Raw genomic sequence first — 25,240 nt, 5'->3', positions numbered from 1 at the left:
GCACAGCTCCAGCAGTGGCAGGTTCTGTAGCAAGGGTTACAGTATGCCAGGAAATAAACCACATTTTGAAAACTTCAATGTCACACGACGTCTTCAGAACATCTGATTGGTCAAGATTCACCTCACTCTCTCTGCACAATAGTGACTACACTTCAAAAGTACTTCCTTGGTTGTAAATCACTGAGTTCATGAAAGGCATTATATAAATGCAAGTTTGTTCTTAATTATTGTTATATTACTGCGGGTTGCCAGCTGTTAATACTGTATGATTTTACTCTCTGGTTGCTTCCAGGGGATTAATTTTTAATTCCAGGAGACTCCAAGACAATCCAGGAGGGTTGGCAACCCGAGCTGGATTTCTTTACTTTGGTCGATTCTGCATCCACAGCATCTAGTTTGCCCATATAAAATGAACACGCCATGAATCCTGACACCTGGCCTGCTCAACTAGGCCTATAAAGGGAAATTGTTTGAGTTCCTCTTAAAAGTGCTTGCTTTTGCAATTACATTTTGCTCCATGCATTAGTTGGTTTTATTCAATAGTCTGGTATTTTTGCTTTTTTTCCCCTCTCCCTACCAATATTTACATTCATAATTATTGGTTGCCACTGCCATTTAAATTGCACTATACAAAACATTGAGGATGGTAATTCCTTTGGGGGTTCCTATAGCGCTGTATGATTTAGATCAGGCTGTTCTCCTTGGAGCAGAGAAGGCTAAGAGGAGATTTGATAGGGATGTTTAAAATCTTGAAGGATTTAGATAGAGTAAATGAAGAGAAACTGTTTCCAGTGGCTGAAGGGACGATAACAAGAGGGCACAGATTTAAGGTGATTGGCAAAAGAACCAGAGGCGACATGAGCAAAAACCTTTTTACACAATGAGTGGTTAGGATTTGGAATGCACTGCCTGATAGGGCGGGGGATACAGATTCAATAGTAACTTTCAAAAGGGAATTGGATAAATACTTTTAGAAGAAAAAATTGCAGGGATATGGGCAAAGAGCGGGGGAGTGGGACTAACTGGATTGGTCTTCGAAAAAGCCGGTGCAGACTCGAGGGGCCGAATGGCCTCCTCCTGTGCTATACTATTCTATGATTCCTTGAGGGGACAACAACTGCAGATGTAAGACAACTGAGGTGTTTTGTCCACATGTAGCACTATCTTGGGACCTGCCTTTGTTGACTTCAGGCATCAGCTGAACAATGTACAAAGCTTTCACTGGATGGCAGGATTCCTTTGAGTGCAGGATGTTGTAGATGACACCATGGCTCTTCATTAACAATCCCGTGGCCTTCATGAACAGAAATAGTTTGAACTCAATTAACGTTCAGGAGTTGACCACAAAAACATCATGGCTTGCGTCCATGGTGCATGCGTTATTTGAAGGAGAGAGACAGTAGTGGACCATGGCTAACTTATGTATCCATGGCTGCTGAGAACACTGAGATACTCCCTAACAGCACAGGAGCACCTCAGACTGGAAGTCTGAGTTGTTTGCTGTTCCTCTACCACTACCTCTGCTTAATAAAAATGTCCAACTTTTTATAAAATTCATTCCTGGGATGTGGGCATTGCTGGCCAGGCAGGCATTTATTGCCCATCCCTTGTTGCCCTGAGAAGGTGGTTGTGGGTCTTCTTCCAGAACATAGAAACATAGAAGATAGGAGCAGGAGTAGGCCATTCGGCCCTTCGAGCCTGCTCCGCCATTCAATGTGATCATGGCTGATCATCCAAATTCAGTACCCTGTCCCTGCCTTTTCCCCATATCCCTTGATCCCTTTAGCCTCAAGAAATATATCCAACTCTTTCTTGAATATATTTAATGAACTAGCCTCCACCGCCCTCTGTGGCAGAGAATTCCACAGGTTCACCACTCTCTGGGTGAAGAAATTCCTCCTCATTTCAGTCCTAAATGGCTTACCCCTTATCCTTAGACTATGATCCCTGGTTCTGGACTCCCCGGCCATCAGAAACATCCTTCCTGCATCTAGTCTGTCCAGACCTGACAGAATTTTATAGGTTTCGATGAGATCCCCTCTCAATCTTCTAAACTCCAGTGAGTATAAGCCCAATCGACACAATCTCTCCTCATACGTCATTCCTGCCATCCCAGGTATCAGCCTGGTGAATCTTCGCTGCACTCCCTCCATGGCAAGAACGTCCTTCCTCAGGTAAGGTGACCAAAACTGCACACAATACTCGAGGTGCGGTCTCACCAAGGCCCTGTACAACTGTAGCAAGACATGCTTGTTCCTGTACTCGAACCCTCTTGCTACGAAGGCCAACATACCATTTGCCTTCTTAACCGCCTGCTGCACCTGCATGCTTACCTTCAGCGACTGGTGCACAAGGTCACCCAGGTCTCTCTGCACTTCCCCTTCTCCCAATCTATTGCCATTCAAATAATAATCTGCCTTCCTGTTTTTGCCACCAAAGTGGATAACCTCACATTTATCCACATTATAGTGCATTTGCCATGTTTCTGCCCAATCACCCAACCTGTCCAAATCGTACTGAAGTTTCCCGACATCCTCCTCGCAGCTTACCCTCCCGCCCAGCTTTGTGTCGTCTGCAAATTTGGAGATATTACATCCAATTCCCTCGTCCAGATCATTAATATGTATTGTGAACAGCTGGGGTCCTAGGACTGAGCCTTGCGGTACCCCACTAGTCACTGCCTGCCACTCGGAAAACGACCCGTTTATTCCAACTCTTTGCTTTCTGTCCACCAACCAGTTCTCTATCCAAGTCAATACCTTGCCCCCAATCCCATGTGCCTTAATTTTGCACGCTAATCTCGTGTGGGACCTTATCGAAAGCCTTCTGAAAGTCCAAATACACCACATCCACTGGTTCTCCCTTATCTATTTTACCAGTTACATCCTCAAAAAATTCCAGTAGATTAGTCAAGCATGATTTACCTTTTGTAAATCCATGTTGACTTTGTCCGATCCTGTCACTGCTTTCCAAGTGCTCTGCTATTACATCTTTTATAATAGACTCTAGCATTTTCCCCACTACCGATGTCAGGCTTACCGGTCTATAATTCCCCGCTTTTTCTCTACCACCTTTTTTGAATAGTGGGGTAACATTAGCTACCCTCCAATCCATGGGTACCGTTCCAGAGTCTATCGAGTTCTGGAAGATGACCAGTAATGCATCTACTATCTCTAGGGCCACTTCCTTAAGCACCCTGGGATGTAGACCATCAGGCCCTGGGGATTTATCGGCCTTCAGTCCCATCAATTTTCCTAACACCATTTTCCTACAAATACTGATTTCTTTCAGTTCCTCTCTTTCATCAGACCCTATGTTCCCCGGCATCTCTGGGAGGTTATTTGTGTCCTCCTTTGTGAAGACAGAACCAAAGTATGTATTTAGTTGGTCGGCCATTTCCTTGTTTCCCATTATAAATTCCCCTGATTCTGACTGTAAGGGACCTACGCTTGACTTCACTAATCTTTTTCTCTTCACATATCTATAAAAGCTTTTACAGTCAGTTTTTATGTTCACTGCAAGCTTACTCTCATATTCTATTTTCCCTTTCTTAATTAATCCCTTTGTCCTCCTTTGTTGACTCCTAAACTGCTCCCAATCCTCAGGATTATTGCTTTTTCTAGCCAATTTATATGTCCTCTCCTTGGATCTTATGCTATCCCTAATTTCCCTTGTTAGCCACGGTTGAGTCACCTTTTTTGTTTTATTTTTATGCCAAACTGGGATGAACAAATTCTGTAGCTCATCCATTCGGTCTTTGAATGTTTGCCATTGCCTATCCACCGTCAACCCTTTGAGCACCATTCCCCACTCAATCCTACCCAACTCGCTCCTCAGACCATCGTAGTTTCCTTTATTTAAATTGAGGACCCTTGTCTCTGAGTCAACTACTTCATTCTCCATCTTAATGAAGAATTCGATCATATTATGATCGCTCCGACCCAAGGGGCCTCGTACAACAAGATTGCTAATTAATCCTTTCTCGTTACATAATACCCAGTCTAAGATGGCCTGATCTCTGGTTGGTTCCTCGACATATTGGTCCAGGAAACCATCCCGTAAACACTCCAGGAATTCTTCCTCCACAGTATTGTTACTAATTTGGTTGGCCCAATCTATATGTAGATTAAAGTCACCCATGATGACTGCTGTGCCCTTATTGCACGCTTCTTTAATTTCCCTTTTAATGCCATCCCCAACCTCCGCCTTACTGTTTGGAGGTCTATATACCACTCCCACTAATGTTTTTTTCCCCTTAGTATTTCTCAATTCTACCCATACAGATTCCACATCATCAGAGCTAATATCCTTCATTACAATTGTATTAATCCCTTCTTTAACCAGTAATGCATGTTGTGAAGGTGCGTCCACAATTATGTTAGGTAGGGATTTCCAGGATTTGTAGTGGTTTGATAGAACTGAGTAGGTTGCCAGGTGGGACTGGAATAACATATAAGCCAGTTCGAGTAAGGACAGCAGGTTTCCTTCCCTAAAGGGCATTAGTGAACCAGTTGAGATTTTACAGTAATCTGACAGCTTTTATGGTCACTTTTACTTGTACCAGCTTTTTAAAACTGAATTCAAATTTTCATCTGCCAAGGTGGGATTCGAACTTGCGTTCTTTGGATTATTAATCCAGGCCTCTAGATACTAGCCCAATAATGTAACCACAAAACTGCCGTACCTATCTTGGGCACAATGAAAGAGCATGAGCAATGGTTATACACCGGATTTATTTTCCTCGTTTGCATCAGGTGGAAGGGACCTGGGTAGCACTATCTGCTGACGCACAGAGTGGCCTGCAAGAAGTGATCTTAAACGGAGTGCTTCTAAACAGAGTGTTAAATTTGGGAATTTGGAGAGGGTGGGAATTAGGAGCAGAGGGGGAAAGAGAGTGCTTGTATTATAGGTAAATACTTAGTTTAATCTACCTATAACTTAAACTGGATCAAGTAATTGGTTAAAAATCTAAACGATAAGCTAAGTTAATTAAATACATAAATGCTAATTAATGAAGTAAATAAAACAAGGGATAGCAGTGCAGGTGGTGTGCCGCAACTGCAGCATGTGGGAGTTTGTGGAGAGCATCGTGATCCCGGACGACCACGTCTAGTAAGTGTCTGCATCTCGAGGAACTTCATCTCAGAGTTGTTGAGCTGCAGTTCGAGGTGCAGACATTGCGCGGCATCAGGGAGGGGGAGAGTTACCTGGACACTTTGATCCAGGAGGCAGTCACACCTCTTAGGTTAGGTAGTGGCACAGGTCTGGTTAGTGGTCAGCAACAGAAGGGTGTGACTGCAACTCAGGCAGGTAAGGGGACCCCAGGTGCAGTGCTGGAGGAGCCTCAGCCTTTGCCCTTATCCAACAGGTATGAGGTTCTGTATGGATGAGGGCAAAGTCTGCAGGGTGGATGAGCAAACTGACCACAACACCGTGGTACAGGAGGCGAATCACGTGGGTGGAGTGAAAAGGAATGTTGTAGTAGGGGACAGTATAGTCACGGGGATAGATACTGTTCTCTGCAGCCGTGACCGGGAGTCCTGAAGGCTGTGTTGCCTGCCCGGTGCCAGGGTTAGGGATATCTCCTCGGGGCTGGAGTAGAATTTGAAGTGGGAGGGGAAGGGGGAGGATCCAGTTGTTGTGGTCCATGTAGGAACCAGCGACATAGGTAGAACTAGGAATGAGGTACTGCGGAGGGAGTTTGAGGAGCTAGGGTCCAAATTAAAATACAGAACCTGAAAAGTTAGTAATCTCTGGATTGTTGCCTGAGCCATGTGCAAATTGGCATAGGGACAAGCAGATTAGAGAGTTAATTGCATGACTCAAAGAGTGGTGTGGCAGGAAGGGATTTTGATTCATGAGGCACTGACACCAGTACTGAGGAAAGAGGGAGTTGTTCCGTTGGGACGGACTCCACTTAAAATGGGCTGGGACCAGCATCCTGGCAAATTGAATAACTAGGGCTGTAGATGGGACTTTAAACTAAAAAGGGGGAGCAGGGGTCGGTGAGGGGAAATTTAGAAATCTAAAGCGAATAGTCAAGACAATGGAGCAGTGTATATCGGTCGTCGGGAAAATGCTGGAATCTATTGGTAGAAAATCATATGATTAGGCAGAGTCAACATGGTTTCATGAAAGATAAATTGTGTTTGACAAATTTATTAGAGTTTTTTGAGGATGTAACTAGCAGATAAAGGGGAACCAGTATATTTAGATGTCCAACAGGCATTCAATAAGGTGCCACATAAAAGGTCGTTAAGCAAGATAAGGGCACATGGGTTTGGGGTTAAAGTATTAGCATGGATAGAGCATTGGTTAACAGACAGAAAATAGAGAGTAGGGATAATCGGGTCATTTTCAGATTGGTGGGGTGCCACAAGGATCAGTGCTTGGGCCTCAGCTATTTACAATCTATATTAATGACTTCGATGAAGAGACCGAGTGCAATGTATCCAACTTTGCTGACAATTTGTAAGATGTGAGGAGGATGCAAAGAGCCTGCAAAGGGATATAGACGGGTTAAGTGAGTGGGCAATAAGGTGACAGATGGAGTATAATGTGGGGAAATGTGTAGTAGGAAGAATAGAAAAACAATTATTTTTTAAATGGTGAGAAACTATTAAATATTGGTGTTCAAAGAGTCTAGGTGTCTTCGTACAGGAAACGCAGAGAGTTAATATGCAAGTACAGCAAACAATTAGGAAGGCAAATGGTATGTTGGCCTTTATTGCAAGGGGGTTCGAGTACAAGAGTAAGCAAGTCTTGCTACAATTGTACAGGGCTTTGGTGAGACCACACCTGGAGTACTGTGCACAGTTTTGGTCTCCTTATCTGAGGAACGATTTACTTGCTTAGAGGCGGTGCAACAAAGGTTCACTAGATTGATTCCTGGTATTAGAGTGTTGACTTTTGAGGAGAGATTGACTGGATTGGGCCTATACTCTCGAGTTTAGAAGAATGAGAGGTGATCTCATTGAAGCATACAAGATTCTGAGGGGGATTGATAGGGTAGATGCTTAGAGGTTGTTTCCCCTGGCTGGAGCGTCTAGAACTAGAGGGAATAGTCTCAGGATAAGGGGTCGGCCATTTGTGATTGAGATGAGGAGTAATTTCTTCACTCAGGGTTGTGAATATTTGGAATTCTCTACCCCAAAGGGCTGTGGATGCTGAGTCTTTGAGTATATTCAAAGCTGAGATAGATAGATTTTTCGACTCCAGGGAAATCATGCAATATGGAGATCGGGCAGGAAAGTGGAGTTGAGGTTGAAAATCAGCCATGATCTTATAGGAGATCGGGTGGGGAAAGTGGAGTTGGGGTTAAAGATCAGAAATTCGGGTCGGGGGCTTCCCCGCGGGTGCAAGCCCCCGACCTGCACTTACCTTGCGCGCTGGCCGTTGAGCTGTGGGGCCCCGTGGAATTCCGATCCTGGGCCTCTTCCAACTGCCGGTGCGCAGTGCTTGTGTATCCCAGGGGCGCAGTTAGTTTGATGCGTCCCCTGGGATCACGTGGGCCATGGAGAGCCAATGGTAGCAGGGAATGCTTCATTCATAAGTTTGACAGGAAGATCTGTCAAACCTATAAATACTACAAGCCCCAAAACATCACCAAAACTTCAAATACTTTTTTTTTAATCACATTTTTAAAATAAACCATAAATTACATGAAATAACTAATTTAAACAATAATTTAAATTTTTGAAAAAATTAATTACATTTTCTAACGGGGCTAAAAAATAAACTTACCTTTCTTTAAAGTATGTCAAAATAATAAACCTGTGGGGAAAAATGTTTTAATTTTAATTAATTCACCACTTACCTTGTAAAAAGCAGGCCTTGCGACTGCTTTTTACATGTCTAACTTCTGGAGACTTACCCTCCCGGGAAAAGCTGCAAAAAAAACGTAAGTTCGATGTGCACGCGTTCAACTTCTGAACCCCTTCTTTCAGGGGAATGGAAGTGCCAGTTTCCCGCGCATGCGCAGTGCATGCAGGAAACCGGCACTTCCATTGGGCTTACGGGTGAGTACCCTGTGTGTACTCACCCGTGGAGAGACGTGAATTTCTGGGCCCATGATCTTATTGAATGGCGGAGCAGGCTCGAGGGACTGTATGGTCTGCTCCTAATTCTTATGTTCTTATGCTTTGACTCCACCAGTGATCTCCCTCTAAGCAGTTTGCACCTTTACTTTTGTGAAGAGTCGTCCTCAGCCCCAAATTGCACCTCCTGCAGCAGGATCTTAAACTCTACAGCATTAAAGAAAGCATATATTATTGTGCGCAATTAGTTTATTTTCCTACCACCAATATATCTTCCCCTTCAATTGCAAGTTGCACACCTTAAGGAGCTGCTGCCTCACAAGATTTCTCCCTCCCCCCCCCGCCCCCCCCCATCCCCCCCAGGTAAGTAGGCTGCAGTCAAAGTTCTCCAGTAATCTTTTGATGTACTGTTCACCTATTGACATTAAGGGGAGACACTCCCATCGCATAATTCATAGTGGCCTGCCCTCTTCACTGCCAGTGCAGGCTCAACTGTGCCATGGAGCACCTCAACACCATTTTTGCAAAATCAGGATTTTAAAGTACTTTTTCAGTACCATAGAAGATAGGAGCAGGAGTTGGCCATTCGGCCCCTCGAGCCTGCTCCGCCATTCAATGAGATCATGGCTGAGCATCTAAATTCAGTACCCTGCCCCTGCCTTCTCTCCATATCCCTTGATCCCTTTAGCCTTAAGAAATATATCTAACTCCTTTTTGAATATATTTAATGAATTGGCCTCTACTGCCTTCTGTGGTAGAGAATTCCACAGGTTCACCACTCTGGGTGAAGAAATTCCTTCTCATCTCTGTCCTAAATGGCTTACCCCTTATCCTTAGACTGTGACCCCTGGTTCTGGACTCCCCGGCCATTGAGAACATCCTTCCTGCATCTAGTCTGCCTAGTCCTGTTAGAATTTTATAAGTTTCAATGAGATCCCCTCTCATTCTTCTAAACGCCAGCGAGTATAAGCCCAATCGACCCAATCTCTCCTCATACGTCATTCCTGCCATCCCAGGTATCAGCCTGGTGAATCTTCACTGCACTCCCTCCACGGCAAGAACATCCTTCCTCAGATAAGGCGACCAAAACTGCACACAATACTCCAGATGTGGTCTCACCAAGGCCCTGTACAACTGCAGCAAGACATCCTTGTTCCTGTACTCAAACCCTCTCGCTACGAAGGCCAACATACCATTTGCCTTCTTAACCGCCTGCTGCACCTGCATGCTTACCTTCAGCGACTGGTGCACAAGGACACCCAGGTCTCGTTGCACTTCCCCTTCTCCGAATCTATTGCCATTCAGATAATAATCTGCCTTCCTGTTTGTGACACCAAAGCGGATAACCTCGCATTTATCCACATTATATTGCATCTGCCGAGCTTCTGCCCAATCACCCAACCTGTCCAAATCATACTGGAGTTTCTCGGCATCCTCCTCACAGCACACACGTCCACCCAGCTTTGTGTCGTCTGCAAACTTGGAGATATTACATCTAGTTCCCTCATCTAGATCATCATTAGTATATATTGTGAATAGCTGGGGTCCTAGGACCGATCCCTGCGGTACCCCACTAGTCACTGCCTGCCACTCGGAAAAAGACCCGTTTATTCCAACTCTTTGCTTTCTGTCTGCCAACCAGTTCTCTATCCAAGTCAATACCTTGCCCCCAATCCCAGGTGCCTTAACTTTACATGCTAATCTCTTATGCGGGACCTCATCGAAAGCCTTCTGAAAGTCCAAATACACCACATCCACTGGTTCTCCCTTATCTATTTTACCAGTTACATCCTCAAAAAATTCCAGTAGATTAGTCAAGCACGATTTACCTTTTGTAAATCCATGTTGACTTTGTCCAATCCTGTCACTGTTTTCCAAGTGCTCTGCCATTACAACTTTTGGTGTGGAGATGCCGGAGTTGGACTGGGGTGGACAAATGTAAGAAGTCACACAACACCAGGTTATAGTCCAACAGCTTTATTTGAAATCACAAGCTTTCGGAGCGCTGCTCCTTCTTCAGGTAAAGTGGAGAAATGCATAAAGACACAGCTTATATAGTCAGAGAATCATGTCAGATGTTTACAGGTAACCTTTCCAACTGCCATTTATCACACCTCGGCAGAGAGATAATCACAGCAGTCAAAGGTGTGAATGGTGTCCAAACAGGTCAGTCAGGGAAACATTACATCAAAGAACAATGAGGTGGGGTCACAAGGGGTCAAATATTGCAGATGCTGGGGTCTGTATGAAAAACAAAAAAAGACAAAAAACATTTTTTTTGGCTGGAAATCACAGCAGGTCCGGCCGCAACTGTGTAGAGAGAACAAGCCAATGTCGACTCGAGTCTGGATGACCCTGCATCAGGTGGGGTTACATGTAGCGTGACATGAACCCAAGATCTCGGTTGAGGCCGTCCTCATGGGTGCAGAACTTGGCCATCAGTTTCTGCTCGACGATTTTGCGTTGTCGTGTGTCTCGAAGGCCACCTTGGAGAATGCTTACCCGAAGATCGGAGGCTGAATGTCCTTGACTGCTGAAGTGTTCCCCGACTGCGAGGGAACACTCCTGCCTGGTGATTGTTGCACGGTGTCCGTTCATCCGTTGTCGCAGTGTCTGCATGGTCTCGCCGATGTACCATGCATCCTTTCCTGCAACGTATGAGGTAGACAACGTTGGCCGAGTCACATGAGTATATACCATGTACCTGGTGGGTGGTGTCCTCACGTGTGATGATGGTATCTGTGTTGATGATCTGGCATGTCTTGCAGAGGTTGCTGTGGCAGGGTTGTGTGGTGTTGTGGTCGCTGTTCTCCTGAAAGCTGGGTAATTTGCTGCGAACGATGGTCTGTTTGAGGTTAGGCGGCTGTTTGAAAGCGAGTAGTGGAGGCGTGGGGATGGCCTTAGCGAGGTGTTCGTCGTCATCGATGACATGTTGAAGGCTGCGAAGAACATGGCGTAGCTTCTCCGCTCCGGGGAAGTACTGGACGACGAAGGGTACTCTGTTGGTTGTGTCCCGTGTTCGTCTTCTGAGGAGGTCTATGCGATTTTTCACTGTGGCCCGTCGGAACTGTCGATCGACGAGTCGAGCGTCATATCCCGTTCTTACAAGGGCGTCTTTCAGTGTCTGTAGGTGTCCATCGCGTTCCTCCTCGTCTGAGCAGATCCTGTGTATTCGCAGGGCTTGTCCATCGGGGATGGCTTCTTTAACGTGGTTAGGGTGGAAGCTGGAGAAGTGAAGCATCGTGAGGTTGTCCGTGGGCTTGGGGTAGAGTGAAGTGCTGAGGTGTCCGTCTTTGATGGAGATTCGTGTGTCCAGGAATGAGACTGATTCTGAGGAGTAGTCCATGGTGAGTTTGATGGTGGGATGGAACTTGTTGATGTTATCGTGTAGTCTTTTCAGTGATTCTTCGCCGTGGGTCCATAGGAAGAAAATGTCGTCGATGTATCTGGTGTATAGCGTTGGTTGGAGATCCTGTGCAGCGAAGAAGTCTTGCTCGAACTTGTGCATGAAGATGTTTGCGTATTGGGGTGCGAATTTGGTCCCCATGGCTGTTCCGTGTGTTTGGGTAAAGAACTGGTTGTCGAAGGTGAAGACATTGTGGTCAAGGATGAAGCGGATGAGTTGTAGGATGGCGTCTGGAGATTGGCTGTTGTTGGTGTTGAGTACTGAGGCTGTCGCAGCGATGCCGTCATCGTGGGGGATACTGGTGTAGAGTGCCGAGACGTCCATCGTGGCGAGGAGTGTTCCTGGTTCAACTGGTCCGTGGGTGCTGAGCTTCTGTAAGAAGTCTGTAGTGTCGCGACAGAAGCTGGGGGTTCCCTGTACGATGTGTTTCAGGATGCCCTCGACATATCCAGAGAGGTTCTCACACAGGGTTCCGTTGCCTGATGCGATAGGACGTCCAGGTGTGTTGGCTGTGTGTATCTTTGGGAGGCAGTAGAAGTCTCCCACGCGGGGAGTACGTGGGATGAGAGCATGTAGGATGCTTTGAAGGTCTGGATCGAAGGTTTTGATCAGTCTGTTGAGTTGGCGGGTGTGTTCTTTGGTCGGATCTGCGGGTAACTGTCTGTAGTGTTCCTGGTTGTCCAGTTGTCGGTATACTTCTTTGCAATAGTCCGTTCTGTTCTGTATGACGATGGCACCTCCTTTGTCTGCTGGTTTGATGACGATGTTGCGGTTGGTCTTGAGAGCGTGGATGGCGTTGCGTTGTGCTCGGGTGACATTCTGGACTGTCTTGTGAGTGCGGCTGATGAATCTGGCGTTGATGCATCTCCTGACAGCTTGAGCATACATGTCAAGCTTAGGGCAGCGACCCTCCGGAGGGGTCCAATTTGACTCTTTCTTCTTCGGTTGCTGCACTGCGGATCCCTCTGTCTGCTGTTCCGGATCATTGATTGTCTCATTGGGTTCGCTGCTGACATCTTGGGATTTGTGGAAGAATTCCCGGAGCCTCATTCTCCTGATGAATTCCTCTGTGTCTGCCGCGAGACCGATGGGGTCCATTTTGGTGGTGGGGCAGAAATTGAGCCCTCGGCTGAGAACTTCAATTTCGTCTGGTTGAAGGGTGTGGTCGGACAGGTTGACGATGGATTTCCCTGTGGTTTCAACTGTGGTACCGGGGGAGGCTTGGTTGCTGCTGCTGGTGATGCCAAGTTTCTCAAGCTTCCTGTTCTTGGTGTGCATGTAGGTAGCATAGTTCCGTTGCCTTGTTTGTTTGGCGGTGTCTCGTAGCTGGTCTGCTGCGTCCTGAGCACAGGCTGAGAACATGGACTCCATCTCGGTTTCGAGGTTGCGGCGTCTGCTGTAGAGCTGGTGTACGAGATGGTTGAGGAGTGTGCGAGAGGTACGACGGCAGAGTCTCTCAGCGTAGTCTGTGTTGTAGGTCGACTTGAGTGGGTTAGTGATCTGTAGTCCTTTTACATCTTTTATAATGGACTCTAGCATTTTCCCCACTACCGATGTCAGGCTTACCGGTCTATAATTCCCTGTTTTCTCTCTCCCACCTTTTTTGAATAGTGGGGCAACATTAGCTACCCTCCAATCCATGGGTACTGTTCCAGAGTCTATCGAATTTTGGAAGATGACCATCAATGCATCTACTATTTCTAGTGCCACTTCCTTAAGTAGCCTAGGATGTAGATTATCAGGCCCTGGGGATTTATCGGCCTTCAATCCCGTCAATTTCCGTAACGCCATTTCCCTACAAATATTGATTTCATTCAGTTCCTCCCTCTCATTAGACCCTATGTTCCCCGACATCTCTGGGAGGCTATTTGTGTCCTCCTTTGTGAAGACAGAGCCAAAGTATGTATTTAATTGGTCTGCCATTTCTTTGTTCCCCATTATACATTCCCCTGATTCTGACTGCAAGGGACCTACGCTTGACTTCACCAATCTTTTTTTCTTCACATATCTATAAAAGCTTTTACAGTCAGTTTTTATGTTCCCTGCGAGCTTACTCTCATACTCTATTTTCCCCCTCTTAATTAATCCCTTTGTCCTCCTTTGCTGAATCCTAAACTGCTCCCAATCCTCAGGTTTACTGCTTTTTCTGACCAATTTATATGTCCTCTCCTTGGATCTTATGCTATCCCTAATTTCCCTTGTTAGCCACGGTTGAGTCACCTTTTTTGTTTTATTTTTATGCCAAACTGGGATGAACAAATTCTGTCGTTCACCCATGCGATCTTTGAATGTTTGCCATTGCCTATCCACCGTCAACCCTTTGAGTGACATGCCCCAATCAATCCTACCCAACTCGCGCCTCATACCATCGTAGTTTCCTTTATTTAAATTTAGGACCCTAGTCTCTGAGTCAAATACTTCACTCTCCATCTCAATGAAGAATTCTATCATATTATGATCGCTCCGACCCAAGGGACCTCACACAACAAGATTGCTAATTAATCCTTTCTCATTACATAATATCCAGTCTAAGATGGTCTGATCTCCAGTTGGTTCCTCGACATATTGGTCCAGGAAACCATCCCGTATACACTCCAGGAATTCCTCCTCCACAGTATTGTTACTAATTTGGTTAGCCCAATCTATATGTAGATTAAAGTCACCCATGATCACTGCTGTGCCCTTATTGCACGCTTCTGTAATTTCCCTTTTAATGCCATCCCCAACCTCCGCATTACTGTTTGTGGGTCTATATACCACTCCCACTGACGTTTTCTGCCCCTTGGTATTTCTCAGTTCTACCCATACAGATTCCACATCATCAGAGCTAATGTCCTTCCTTACAATTGTGTTAATCCCCTCTTTAACCAGCAATGCTACCCCACCTCCTTTTCCTTTTTGCCTATCTTTTCTGAATATTGAATACCCCTGGATGTTGAGTTCCCAGCCTTGGTTACCCTGGAGCCATGTTTCTGTAATCCCAATCATATCATATTCGTTTACCTCTATTTGCGCAGTTAATTCATCCACCTTATTACGAATGCTCCTCGCATTCAGACACAAAGCCTTCAGGCTTGTTTTTTTAACACTCTTAGACGTTTTAGAATTATTATTTACAGTGGCCATGTTTGATTTAAACCCTTGATTTCTCTGACTGCCACCTTTGTTTTTCTCCTTCCTGTCTTTTGCTTCTATCCTTGATTCCCTTTCCCCTGTCTCCCTGCTCAGGTTCCCAACTCCCTGCCATTTTAGTTTAAACCCTCCCCCAGAGCACTAGCTAACACTCCCCCTAGGACATTGGTCCCGGTCCTGCCCAGGTGCAAACCGTCCGGTTTGTACTGGTCCCAGCTCCCCCAGAACCGGTTCCAATGTCCCAGGAATTTGAATCCCTCCCCCTGGCACCATTCCTCTAGCCACGTATTCATCTGAAGTATCCTTCTATTTCTACTCTGACTAGCACGTGGCACTGGTAGCAATCCTGAGATTATTACCTTTGAGGTCCTATTTTTTAATTTACCTCCTAACTCCCGATATTCAGCTTTTAGGACCTCATCCTGTTTTTTTACCTATATCTTTGGTACCTATATGCACCACGACAACTGGCTGTTCACCCTCCCCTTCCAAAATGTTCTGCAGCCGCTCCGAGACATCCTTGACCCTTGCACCAGGGAGGCAACACACCATCCTGGAGTCTTGTTTGCGGCCGCAGAAACGCCTATCTATTCCCCTTACAATAGAATCCCCTATCACTATAGCTCTACCCCTCTTTTTCTCCCGTCCTGTGCAGCAGAACCGCTCACGGTGCCAGGAAGTTGGCTGCTGTTGCCTCCCCCTGATAAGCCATCCCCCTCACCAATATCCAAAGCGGTATATCTGTTTGAGAGGGGGATGGCCACAGAGGACTCCTGCACTACCTGCCTGCGCCTACTACTCTGCTTGGTGGTCACCCATTCCCTTTTTTGCCTGTGCAACCTTTACCTGCGGTGTGACCAACTGATTACATGTGCTATCCATGACGTCCTCAGCATCGCGAATGCTCCAGTATGAATCCATTTGCAGCTCCAGCACCGCAATGCGTTCTGCCAGTAGCTGCAGCTGGATACACTTCCTGCACACATGGTCGTCAGGGACACAGGAAGTGCCCGTGATTTCCCACATTGCACAGGAGGAGCATACTACGGGGCCGAAGTGTGCTGCCATGACTTACCCTTTAATTAATTAAAATTAAATTAAATCAAATCAATCCCACCAATTACACTATAATTAAATGGTATACTCAAGGGCCCTTGTTTACCAACAGTCCCCGCTACACCACAGAGAGCTTAGAAACTATAAACCAGAGTTTAAGTTTGGAAAAAAGGAGAAAGAGAGAAATACTCACCAACCAATCACTTACCTGCTTTCTGGTGATGTCACACTTTGATTACTTTTTACTCCTTTCTCTCCCGCTCTGAGATTGGTAATCCTACCTGCTGTTGCCGCCTCGGTTTAAGTTAGCTCTGCCGCTTCACCCAGGTCCGCCGCCACTGTGGGGCCTACCTGCTGCTGCCGCCTTGGTTTAAGTTAGCTCCGCCGCTGCTTCACCCAGGTCCGCCGCCGCTGTGGGGCCTACCCAGTATTGCATATTGGGCCTGATGCACTTTAATTCTCATCCTTGTTTCCAAATCCCTCCATGGCCTTGCACTCCCTATCTCTGTAATCCCTTCAGCCCCACAACCCCCCCCCCCCCACCCCCGATATCTGCGCTCCTCTAATTCTGCACTCTTGAGCATCCCTAATTCTAATCACTTAAAAATTGGTGCCCTTGCCTTCTGTTGCCTCAGCCCTAAGCTCTGGAATTCCCTGCCTAAACTCTCCGCTTCTTTACCTCTCTTTCCTCTTTTAAGACGCTCCTTAAAACCTATGTCTTTGACCAAGCTTTTGGTCACCTGCCCTAATTTCTCCTTATGTGCCTCGGTGTCAAATTTTTTGTCTTACAATACACCTGTGAAGCGCCTTGGGACGTTGTACTACGTTAACGGCGCTATATAAATACAAGTTGTTGTTGTTTAATGCTTCACGACAGCAGTTGACTGTAAGTAAGTAAAACCAAACGTTATTTTGTGGTAATTAGATCCCAATTTCACAGTCTTTGTTCCTTCAATAAAGCCACATCACACATCAACTGCATGGAGTGCCCTGTTTATCAATGTTTGACATGAGCTCCACTGCTAACAAAAGTAAAAGTCTGAAAACGAAACTGTTCCCATTTAATCCAAAGATTATATGTTACAATAAAGCATAATAAATAAGAATACAAATAGTCACCTCCAGATATCCATTATTCTGTATTTTATTTGCTTTATAAAATTTGGTGCACTAAAAGTTTATGTTCTGCATTAAGCATGATGGAAATGCAATTGCTGCATCACATCAGGCCAACGGTTATAGACCAAACAATTCAAGGTTTTCCTTTGCTGTTGCGTCTGAAATGACAAGTTGATTTATTAGTATTATAATGAAGTGACAGGTTTATTTCAGTAATATTACATTCATTTCTGTTCAGTGGTAAACACACAAGGTGCTGTAGAATTGGATGTACAAAAGAACTATATTCTACCAGCAGGAACATTAATGTACAGTATTGCTGGACTCTGACTCATATTGCATTATTTTTATCGTACATTAAATCTAAAAAGGAAAGTGTAATCTTGAGGTATCACTGATTCTGAAAAACTGCTCTAAAATTCACATAGCCGCAGATTCAGATGTGGGATCTGGGCAATTTAAGACTCTACTCTGGTAATCTGAAATTAATAGCTTTTTTTCAAGTTAATAACCCTTCAGTATAGCTTCTGTTTTATTGTGAATGAATTCAGAACAGCTGTACATTAATTTCACAATGATATACTTTTAATTGACTGCAGTTGGTTGATGCAGAAAACAGGGTCCAAAATGTATAGTGATAGCTGAATCCATCTGCTATTCTTTTAAGTGGAAACAGGTAGATTACCATCGTTGATGGCAAAATCACATACATGGAACCAATCTGCAGCAGGATGGCTACTTATGTGAATATCATTCTCAGACAAAAAGATTTAAAAACTGTTTTGTAATTAAAATGTTAAGTGAGGACACCTTTTTAAAAGGGTATGCCATAGCTTATTAGTCTTGTGACCAGTGCCAATATAATTATGAAACTTTTTTTCCCTATGGAAATGTTGATGTCCAGAGGGACTTGGGTGTCCTTGTACACCAGTCACTGAAAGCAAACATGCAGGTGCAGCAAGCAGTTAGGAAGGCAAATGGTATGATAGCAAAATACTGCAGATGTTGGAAATCCGAAATAACAACAGAAAAAGATGGAAAAACTCAGCAGGTCAGGCAACATCCGTGGAGAGAAATTTGAGTTGAAGTTTCGGGTCGAACCCTTCTTCAAAACTGGAAAGAAAAGAAAATAGATCGAAGGCAGGGCTGCGATCGGACAAAAGAAGTGAAAGAAACAAAAGAGCTAGACGAGATGGTAATAGGCTGAGATTAGGTGTGAAGTGTACTGGCAGGGCAAGAGATAGCTGCCAGGTGTGAGAGAGAAACAAAAGGAAAGGGGGGGGGGGGAAAGGAGTGGAAAAATTACAAGAAAAAATGTGTAATGGGGGCCGAGGTTATGAGCTGAAATTGTTGAACTCGATGTTGGCCTTCATTACAAGAGGATTTGAGTACAGGAGCAAGGATGTCTTACTACAGTTATACAGGGCCTTGGTGAGACCACACCTGGAGTACTGTGTGCAGTTTTGGTCTCCTTACCTAAGAAAGGATATACTTGCCATAGAGGGAGTGCAGCGAAGGTTCACCAGACTGATTCCTGGGATGGCAGGACTGTCATATGCGAAGCGATTGGGTCGACTCGGCCTGTAGTCACTAGAGTTTAGAAGAATGAGAGCGGATCTCATTGAAACGCATAAAATTCTGACAGGGCTAGATAGACTGGATGCAGGGAGGATGTTTCCCTGGCTGGGGGATCTAGAACGAGGGGTTACAGTTTCAGGATAAGGGGTAGGACATTTAGGACTGAGATGAGGAGAAATTTCTTCACTCAGAGGGTGGTGAATCTTTGGCATTCTTTACCACAGAAGGCTGTGGAGGCCAAGTCACAGAATATATTTAAGAAGGAGATAGATAGATTTCTAGACACAAAAGGCATCAATGTGTATGGGGAGAGAGCAGGAATATGGCATTGAGAGAGAGGATCAGCCATTATCATATTGAATGGCGGAGCAGGCTCGAAGGGCCGTATGGCCTACTCCTGCTCCTATTTTTCTATGTTTCTATATTTTCTATGTTTCTACTTCTGGTCACCACATTTAGGAAAGATGCCAAGGCCTTGAAGAGGGTGCAGAAGAGATTTGCTAGAACGGTACCAAGGATGAGGGACTTCAGTTATGTGGAGAGACTGGAAAGCTGGGTTCTTTTTTAAAAATTCGTTCCTGGGATGTGGGCATTGTTGGCAATGCCAGCATTTATTGTCCATCCCTAATTGCCCTCGAGAAGGTGGTGGTGAGCCGCATTCTTGAACCGCTGCAGTCCGTGTGGTGAAGGTACCCCCACAGTGCTGTTAGGGAGGGAGTTCCAGGATTTTGACCCAGCGCCGATGAAGGAACGGCGATATATTTCCAAGTCAGGATGGTGTGTGACTTGGAGGGGAACTTGGAGGTGGTGGTGTTCCCATGCGCTTGCTGCCCTTGTCCTTCTAGGTGGATGAGGTCACAGGTTTGAGAGGTGCTAGCGAAGAAGCCTTGGTGAATTGCTGCAGTGTATCTTGTAGATGGTACACACTGCAGCCACGGTGCGCCAGTGGTGGAGGGACTAAATGTTTAAGGTGGTGGATGGGTTGTCAATCAAGCGGGCTGCTTAGTCCTGGATGGTGTCGAGCTTCTTGAGTGTTGTTGGAGCTGCACTCATCCAGGCAAGTGGAGAGTATTCCATCACACTCGGGACTTGTGCCTTGTAGATGGTGGAAAACCTTTGGGGAGTCGGGAGGTGAGACACTCTCCGCAGAATATCCAGCCTCTGACCTTCTCTTGTAGCCACAGTATTCATGTGGCTGGTCCAGTTAAGTTTCTGGTTAATGGTGGTCCCCCCCCAGGATGATGATGGTTGGGGGGTATCGGTGATGGTTATGCCATTGAATGTCAAGGGGTGGTGGTTAGACTCGCAACTTGGAGCAGAGAAAATTAAGAGGAGATTTGATAGAGATGTTCAAAATCATGAATGGGTTTGAGTAAATAAGGAGAAACTGTTTCCAGTGGCAGAATAATACCTCCTCCAAAGCATCCCAACAATTCATTATTCCCTGTTCCATCCCCAAACAACCTGACCACAGAGCCATTCTAGTTCCGTCCACAGCGGATTCTATATTTGCAGGGCATGCCTGAGTTTTCGGATTACAGGTGTTCATCATGTGCTTGGCTAACACCCCCAACCCAAAGAGGAGATGCCCACAGTTTTCCTTTCAGTGAAGTTGATTGCACCAATGTACCTCAAACTGGGGTCACGGACCCCGGGGGTCCTTAGAGATGTTCCAGGGGGGTCCGCGACCGGAGGTAATTTCAAGCCTGCTCCTCTTTATAAATCTGACACTGAATCAGTTCATGCAAATTATTCTCAATGGCTGGGCCCGCCTCCTCACAGAGGCCCACAGCTCTCACTTTGCAACGAGTGCTCCCTGCCCGTCGAGCCGATTCCTCTCCCTGGCGCCGCCTGTCATGTGATCAGAGCGCTTGCGGAGCCCTTCAAACACGTGCCTGAATATGTTGACGCAAACCTGTACAATCCCACAGTGCAGCTGTTACAGAACATGCCAGTGGGACAGTGTGGCGGTGAGTCATGCTTCCAGCAGCATCCCAGCATGTGCATGGGTGCTTGTGGCCTCACTCACCTGGGCCAGCCAGCTTTAAAACCTGTCCAGCACTAAGTGGCTAATGGTCACCTGTTGCGGCGGAGTACCCAGAACTGGTGTGAGAAGCAGGCCCACCCATCTCACTGATATCTGTAAGTAAATACCTGTGTCCTTAAAAGCATTATTAAAACACTCTTTACATGCAGCACTTTCATTTTATGAGCATTATACAGTATTATAATTTAGAAGAGGGGTCCATGATTACTAATCTATTTGAAAGGGGGTCCTTCAACCAAAAAAGTTTGAGAACTACTGGATTATACTGTCATAGTGGCTGGCTTTCCTTGGATTTGCTCACGCTTCACCGATATTACTTCGCCAGAATTATGGTGAAAACCCCGTTTATATGTGTAAACAGGGTTTCTGCCGCACTTCCAGCAAAGTAACGCTGGCGAAGTGGGAGCACATCCGAGAAATTTCCCAGCCAGTGGGTACTAATAATATAATTGGACTTCAGTTTAATATCCAAAAGCGTAAGGGAACAGAATTAAAACAGCTGAAGTGACAAAACTGCTGAAGTATTCCACCTAACCCTGGAAGTGATTTCCACAGCCTCATGACTCTCTGTGTAAAAGACATTATTCCTGCTTTCTGTTCTAAATCGTTTACATTTAATTTTGTATCTACGGCCCCTTGTTCTTGACTCCTCAACTACTGGACACAGCCTGCTTCTAGCTACCCTGTCCCATTCCTCCATCATTTTACACATTCTATCACATTGTCCTGTAATCTGCACTGTTCTAACACAATAAAGCCTCAATTTTTCAAGTCTTTCTTCCTCTTTGTATTTCCTCATACCAGGCAGCATTCTAGTGAATATATGTTGTACCCTCTCCAAAGCCTCAATATTGTCCCTATAGTGTCGAGCTCAATAATGCAAACAGTTACTGATGCCGTTGTGCATATCCTAGCAATACTGGATGCCTGTTGAGTGCCAGTATTCCTATAGTCCAGTGTTGACGAGCACAGAATGATTTTGCCACTCCATTATCACATTATCACTCCATAAATATGGGCAGTGATCCAATGGAAACAGATTCCTGTCCATTTTTCCACTCCCACCCACTGGTAATGTCCCAATGCAAACTAGCATAACTCAGGAGAAAAATCCTGTTTTGTAACTCTGATATTATTGATCATGTCTAGTGGGACTAGAACTGGACAGGCCAGACAAGAGTGACCCACAAGGCTGCAGAGTGCACTCAGAGTGACTCTTTCCCATTAACAGATTACAGTTATTTAAAATATAAACCTATCAAAAATCTTTCTAGTTTATCTTCTCCAAAATACTAATACCACCCCATTTTAGTTATAAGATGCTGTCAAAATTTATGAAGATTATAAAATGAAAATGGTACAAATATGTAATATTTAATTGCGTAGCCATACTGAAGTAGATTAAGGTACTTGATATCAGTTATGTATAGTTGGTTTGTTGATTTTGATTATGAAGTGATATACCTGTAATAAAAAGTCATTTTTGTGATTACTGGAACTTTCATTACAATATTAAATACTCACGTTTATTCCTTAAACATAGCTGTATGGTGATGTCACATTTTGAAGAGCAAAAAGTAAGTGAAGATGAAGAACCCCCAACTGAACAAGACAAGAGGAAGAAGCTTGTAAGTAGATGTTTTACAATCTGTCACAGAAAGTTAGTTCAGTTAGAGAGTATTAACTGAAAGAAGTAAATAGTTAACAAATATAAAAACTTTACACTTTAACAAGATGCTAAAAATATTATTGGATTTTTTTAGGTGTTTTTTTTTCTTACCAATTTTCTCCTCCTGTCCCATCACATACCACACTTAAAGGTGTGACTCCTGTGACCCCCCACAGGCATCTGTCATCATCAAGGTACCTTGTCCAAGTGACCTTTAGTCATGTGTGAGCCTTGACAGTGAGTTTCATGAGGCTAACTGGGACATTACAGGTGAGTTAAATCCGGTTCTCACAAAGTCCACGTACCCTGGCTCAAATCAGTTAACTAAGCACAGATTGCCTGATAGGGCCTTCCTGGACTATGTAGCTCAGCCACGAATTGGATAACCTTGCTGAGCCGTCAGGGGAGTTTTAGCAATGTAAGGTTTTGAAAGCAAGCCTTTAGATACCTGGTTTACAAACTGTACAGTATCTTGGTGTATTACCAGTTTGCGCAATGGAGTATTAGAGTGTCGTCTTTTCATTATCATTCCCCCTATTCAGTGAGTTCCCAACCATGGTTCAGCTGCACAGTGTATCGACAAGGTGATTCTCCACTCTGGAAGTGTATTTATGCTGGGCGATTCTTATGCACCTCCAGGTGCTCAGATTCAGACAAACCAAAGGCAGAAGCATGGGAATAGGTTGCTTAGTTGTCCAGTTACAGGTATTCACAGAATGGTGCATGGCAAAAGCAAATTTCAAATGCAGAAGAATATATACAGCGCTATCAAGTATAGAGACTATGTTCTTGGCACTGGATAGATCTAAATTTATTGTATATAATAAAAGGATTTGGACAGTTGGATTATAAAATCAGTGTATTCATTCTGCTCTCGTTATCAAAGTTAAATGGCTTTTGGCTGCTGACAAGTATATGTAACATCCAGTCAAGCTTTTTGCAGCCATGAATTATTTGTGGTACCTTATGTATTACAATCATGAATGAAGCCACGAAACAAGGCATGCTCAAGTAAGATATTCAATTGCCAGTGATGGAATTTTAAAATGTAGTACAATCCTTCAATGAAACCGGCCTTTCTTCAATAGGGATAGAGAAGGAGTAAATGGAGAAAAGAGAATGTAATTCCTTAAATGTATGCAGGACTCCTTCCTCAAACAGTATGTTAGTAAACCTACAAGGACGGAGGCATTTCTAGCTCTGGTTATGTGTGCTAAAATAGAACAGGGAGATGAGCTAAATTTGGGTGAGCACCTTGGGAGTAATAATCACAATATTGTCGTGTTTAAGATCCAACTAAAAGGGAAAAAGTTATTACAAAAGTTAAAACACCAAATTGGATGAGGACAGATTTTAGAAAGATGAGAGGTGAACTAGGGTGCAAGGAGAGATTAACATATAAGACTGTAGAGCAACAGTATGTTTTGCAGCTAATCACAATGCAGAATTCTCACAGACCGGGAAGTGAATAAGCTCCTTTTATTCTAACTTTTAAAAAAAATGTTAGTGAGCAAAAAAAAGATTGGGGCTCTCGCATGGGCAAAAGGTAAACCTGAAGTAAAGATGATCAAACTTTTTTTTAAATTTAAAAATTGACACTCCACAAAATTAAAATTAGTTTTTCAGGGCCATAACGTTTGTTTAGCAGTCAATACACTGTTAAAACCCCAGTTACACCTAATCCAAAAGGGTCTAACTTTTAATGGGATATTTAACAGCGATATTACCGTGAAAAAGCCAAAGTTTGTCAGTTTCCCTGATTTCACAGATTACACTGATATGGTGGGGGCGGAGGGGGACACAGCGAAGCCAGTGTCGGAGCAGTGAATGACTGACCGCAACTTCAGGATTTGCGCGTTAAGATGCGCACACACTACATCCTAAAGTTGCGGCCAGTTTCAAAGGGGTAATAACAGAGAATGCTGTTCGTTTGCTGTTATTACCCACCGCAAATTCTGGCCCAATAATAATTATAATAATGCTAAAGGAGAATATGAGAAAATAAGAGGTTAATAGCAAGATAAGAAAAGCTAAGACAGAGTATGAGGAAAAAATATAAAAGAATTGTTGAAACTGAGGGGGGGACCTCTGTGCTGAGAGGATTGTCAATTTGTAGATTGTGATCAAAAAATGGCAGAGGTATTTAGTAAGTATGCATTAGTATTTACCTAAAGAGAAGGATATTGGAGAGGAGGTGAATCCTGAAGTGTTTGAGAGCAAGGTGAGATGATGGATAAAAGGAAAGTTTTAGCTAAGGAACACAATTGTCAAGGCCCTTGAAGATATGTTGCAGGGCTCAATTGAGTGTGGATATGTGCCGGAGGTATAGAGAATGGCCAGTGTAGTACTTAATTCTTAAAAAAGAGATAGACCTAATCTGGGTAATTACAGGCCAGTTAGTTTAACATCATTGAAAACTTAGAGTTTTTAATTAAGATTTAAATTACCATGTATCTATATAATAAAGAGAAAATAGAAGTAGCCAGCATGGATTTTAACAAAATGCAATTGTACTTGGCAAACCTCAAATAATTCTTTGAGGAAGTAACAGACTTTATAGATGAGGGAAATGCAGTAAATGTAATGTACGTGAACATTAGGAATGCCTTTGACAAGGTATCCCATGTCAGATTACTCGATGATTAAGCAGTATGGAATTAAGGGGAGGATAACGAGCTGGATTAAAAATTGGTTAGAAGGGAGAAAATGGAGTGTAGGAGTTAAGGGCAGATTTTCAGAGTGCTTGTAGTGTCCCACAGAGTTCAGTTCTGCGGCCACTTCCGTTCACTGTGTATAGCAATGATTTGGATACAGTGGTGGTCCCATGCCACATTGACACAGAACAAAGAATCATGTTGCAGTCTACAGTAGTACGTTTGATTGAAAGTTCTCCCCCTCTCTGCTCACCTGCCAACCCTCCACTATAGATGAACAAAGTGCTTACCTGTTAAACTCTGAGAAGGAGACAGAGTCATTGGCTGCAGTCTTCCTTGACGGACAACCTGAGATCTCCTATTATGGAATTATATTGGGTGCCATGAGAACATAAGAAATAGGAGCAAGAGTAGGCCATTCTGTCTACATCTACATAAGTTTTAGTCTTGCAGGCAGCAGCCTAACAGATCTGTGTTTTAAAGTTTCAGGTTCAGCTCGCAGAATAGGTGAGCTAGTATTTAAACTGGCCTCTTCTAAAGGGT

At 44.4% G+C, this 25,240-nt stretch overlaps 1 protein-coding gene across 1 annotated transcript in view; it reads left to right on the top strand.

The window, feature by feature from the left end:
• ipo11 (importin 11) overlaps positions 1-25,240 on the top strand; it is an 880,228-nt gene that overhangs the window by 714,884 nt on the left and 140,104 nt on the right. The window contains exon 28 of the mRNA XM_085965921.1: positions 21,918-22,002. Within this exon, the coding sequence (XP_085822047.1) occupies positions 21,918-22,002 (85 nt within the window). The remainder of the gene's footprint in view (positions 1-21,917; positions 22,003-25,240) is intronic.

The sequence above is a fragment of the Somniosus microcephalus genome, chromosome 2 (assembly GCF_052327205.1).
Source record: "Somniosus microcephalus isolate GS21.2 chromosome 2, FLI_Smic_1.0, whole genome shotgun sequence".
Classification (NCBI taxonomy): domain Eukaryota; kingdom Metazoa; phylum Chordata; class Chondrichthyes; order Squaliformes; family Somniosidae; genus Somniosus; species Somniosus microcephalus.
Note: the sequence above shows the minus strand (reverse complement) of the source record. Positions and strands in the feature narration are given on the sequence as shown.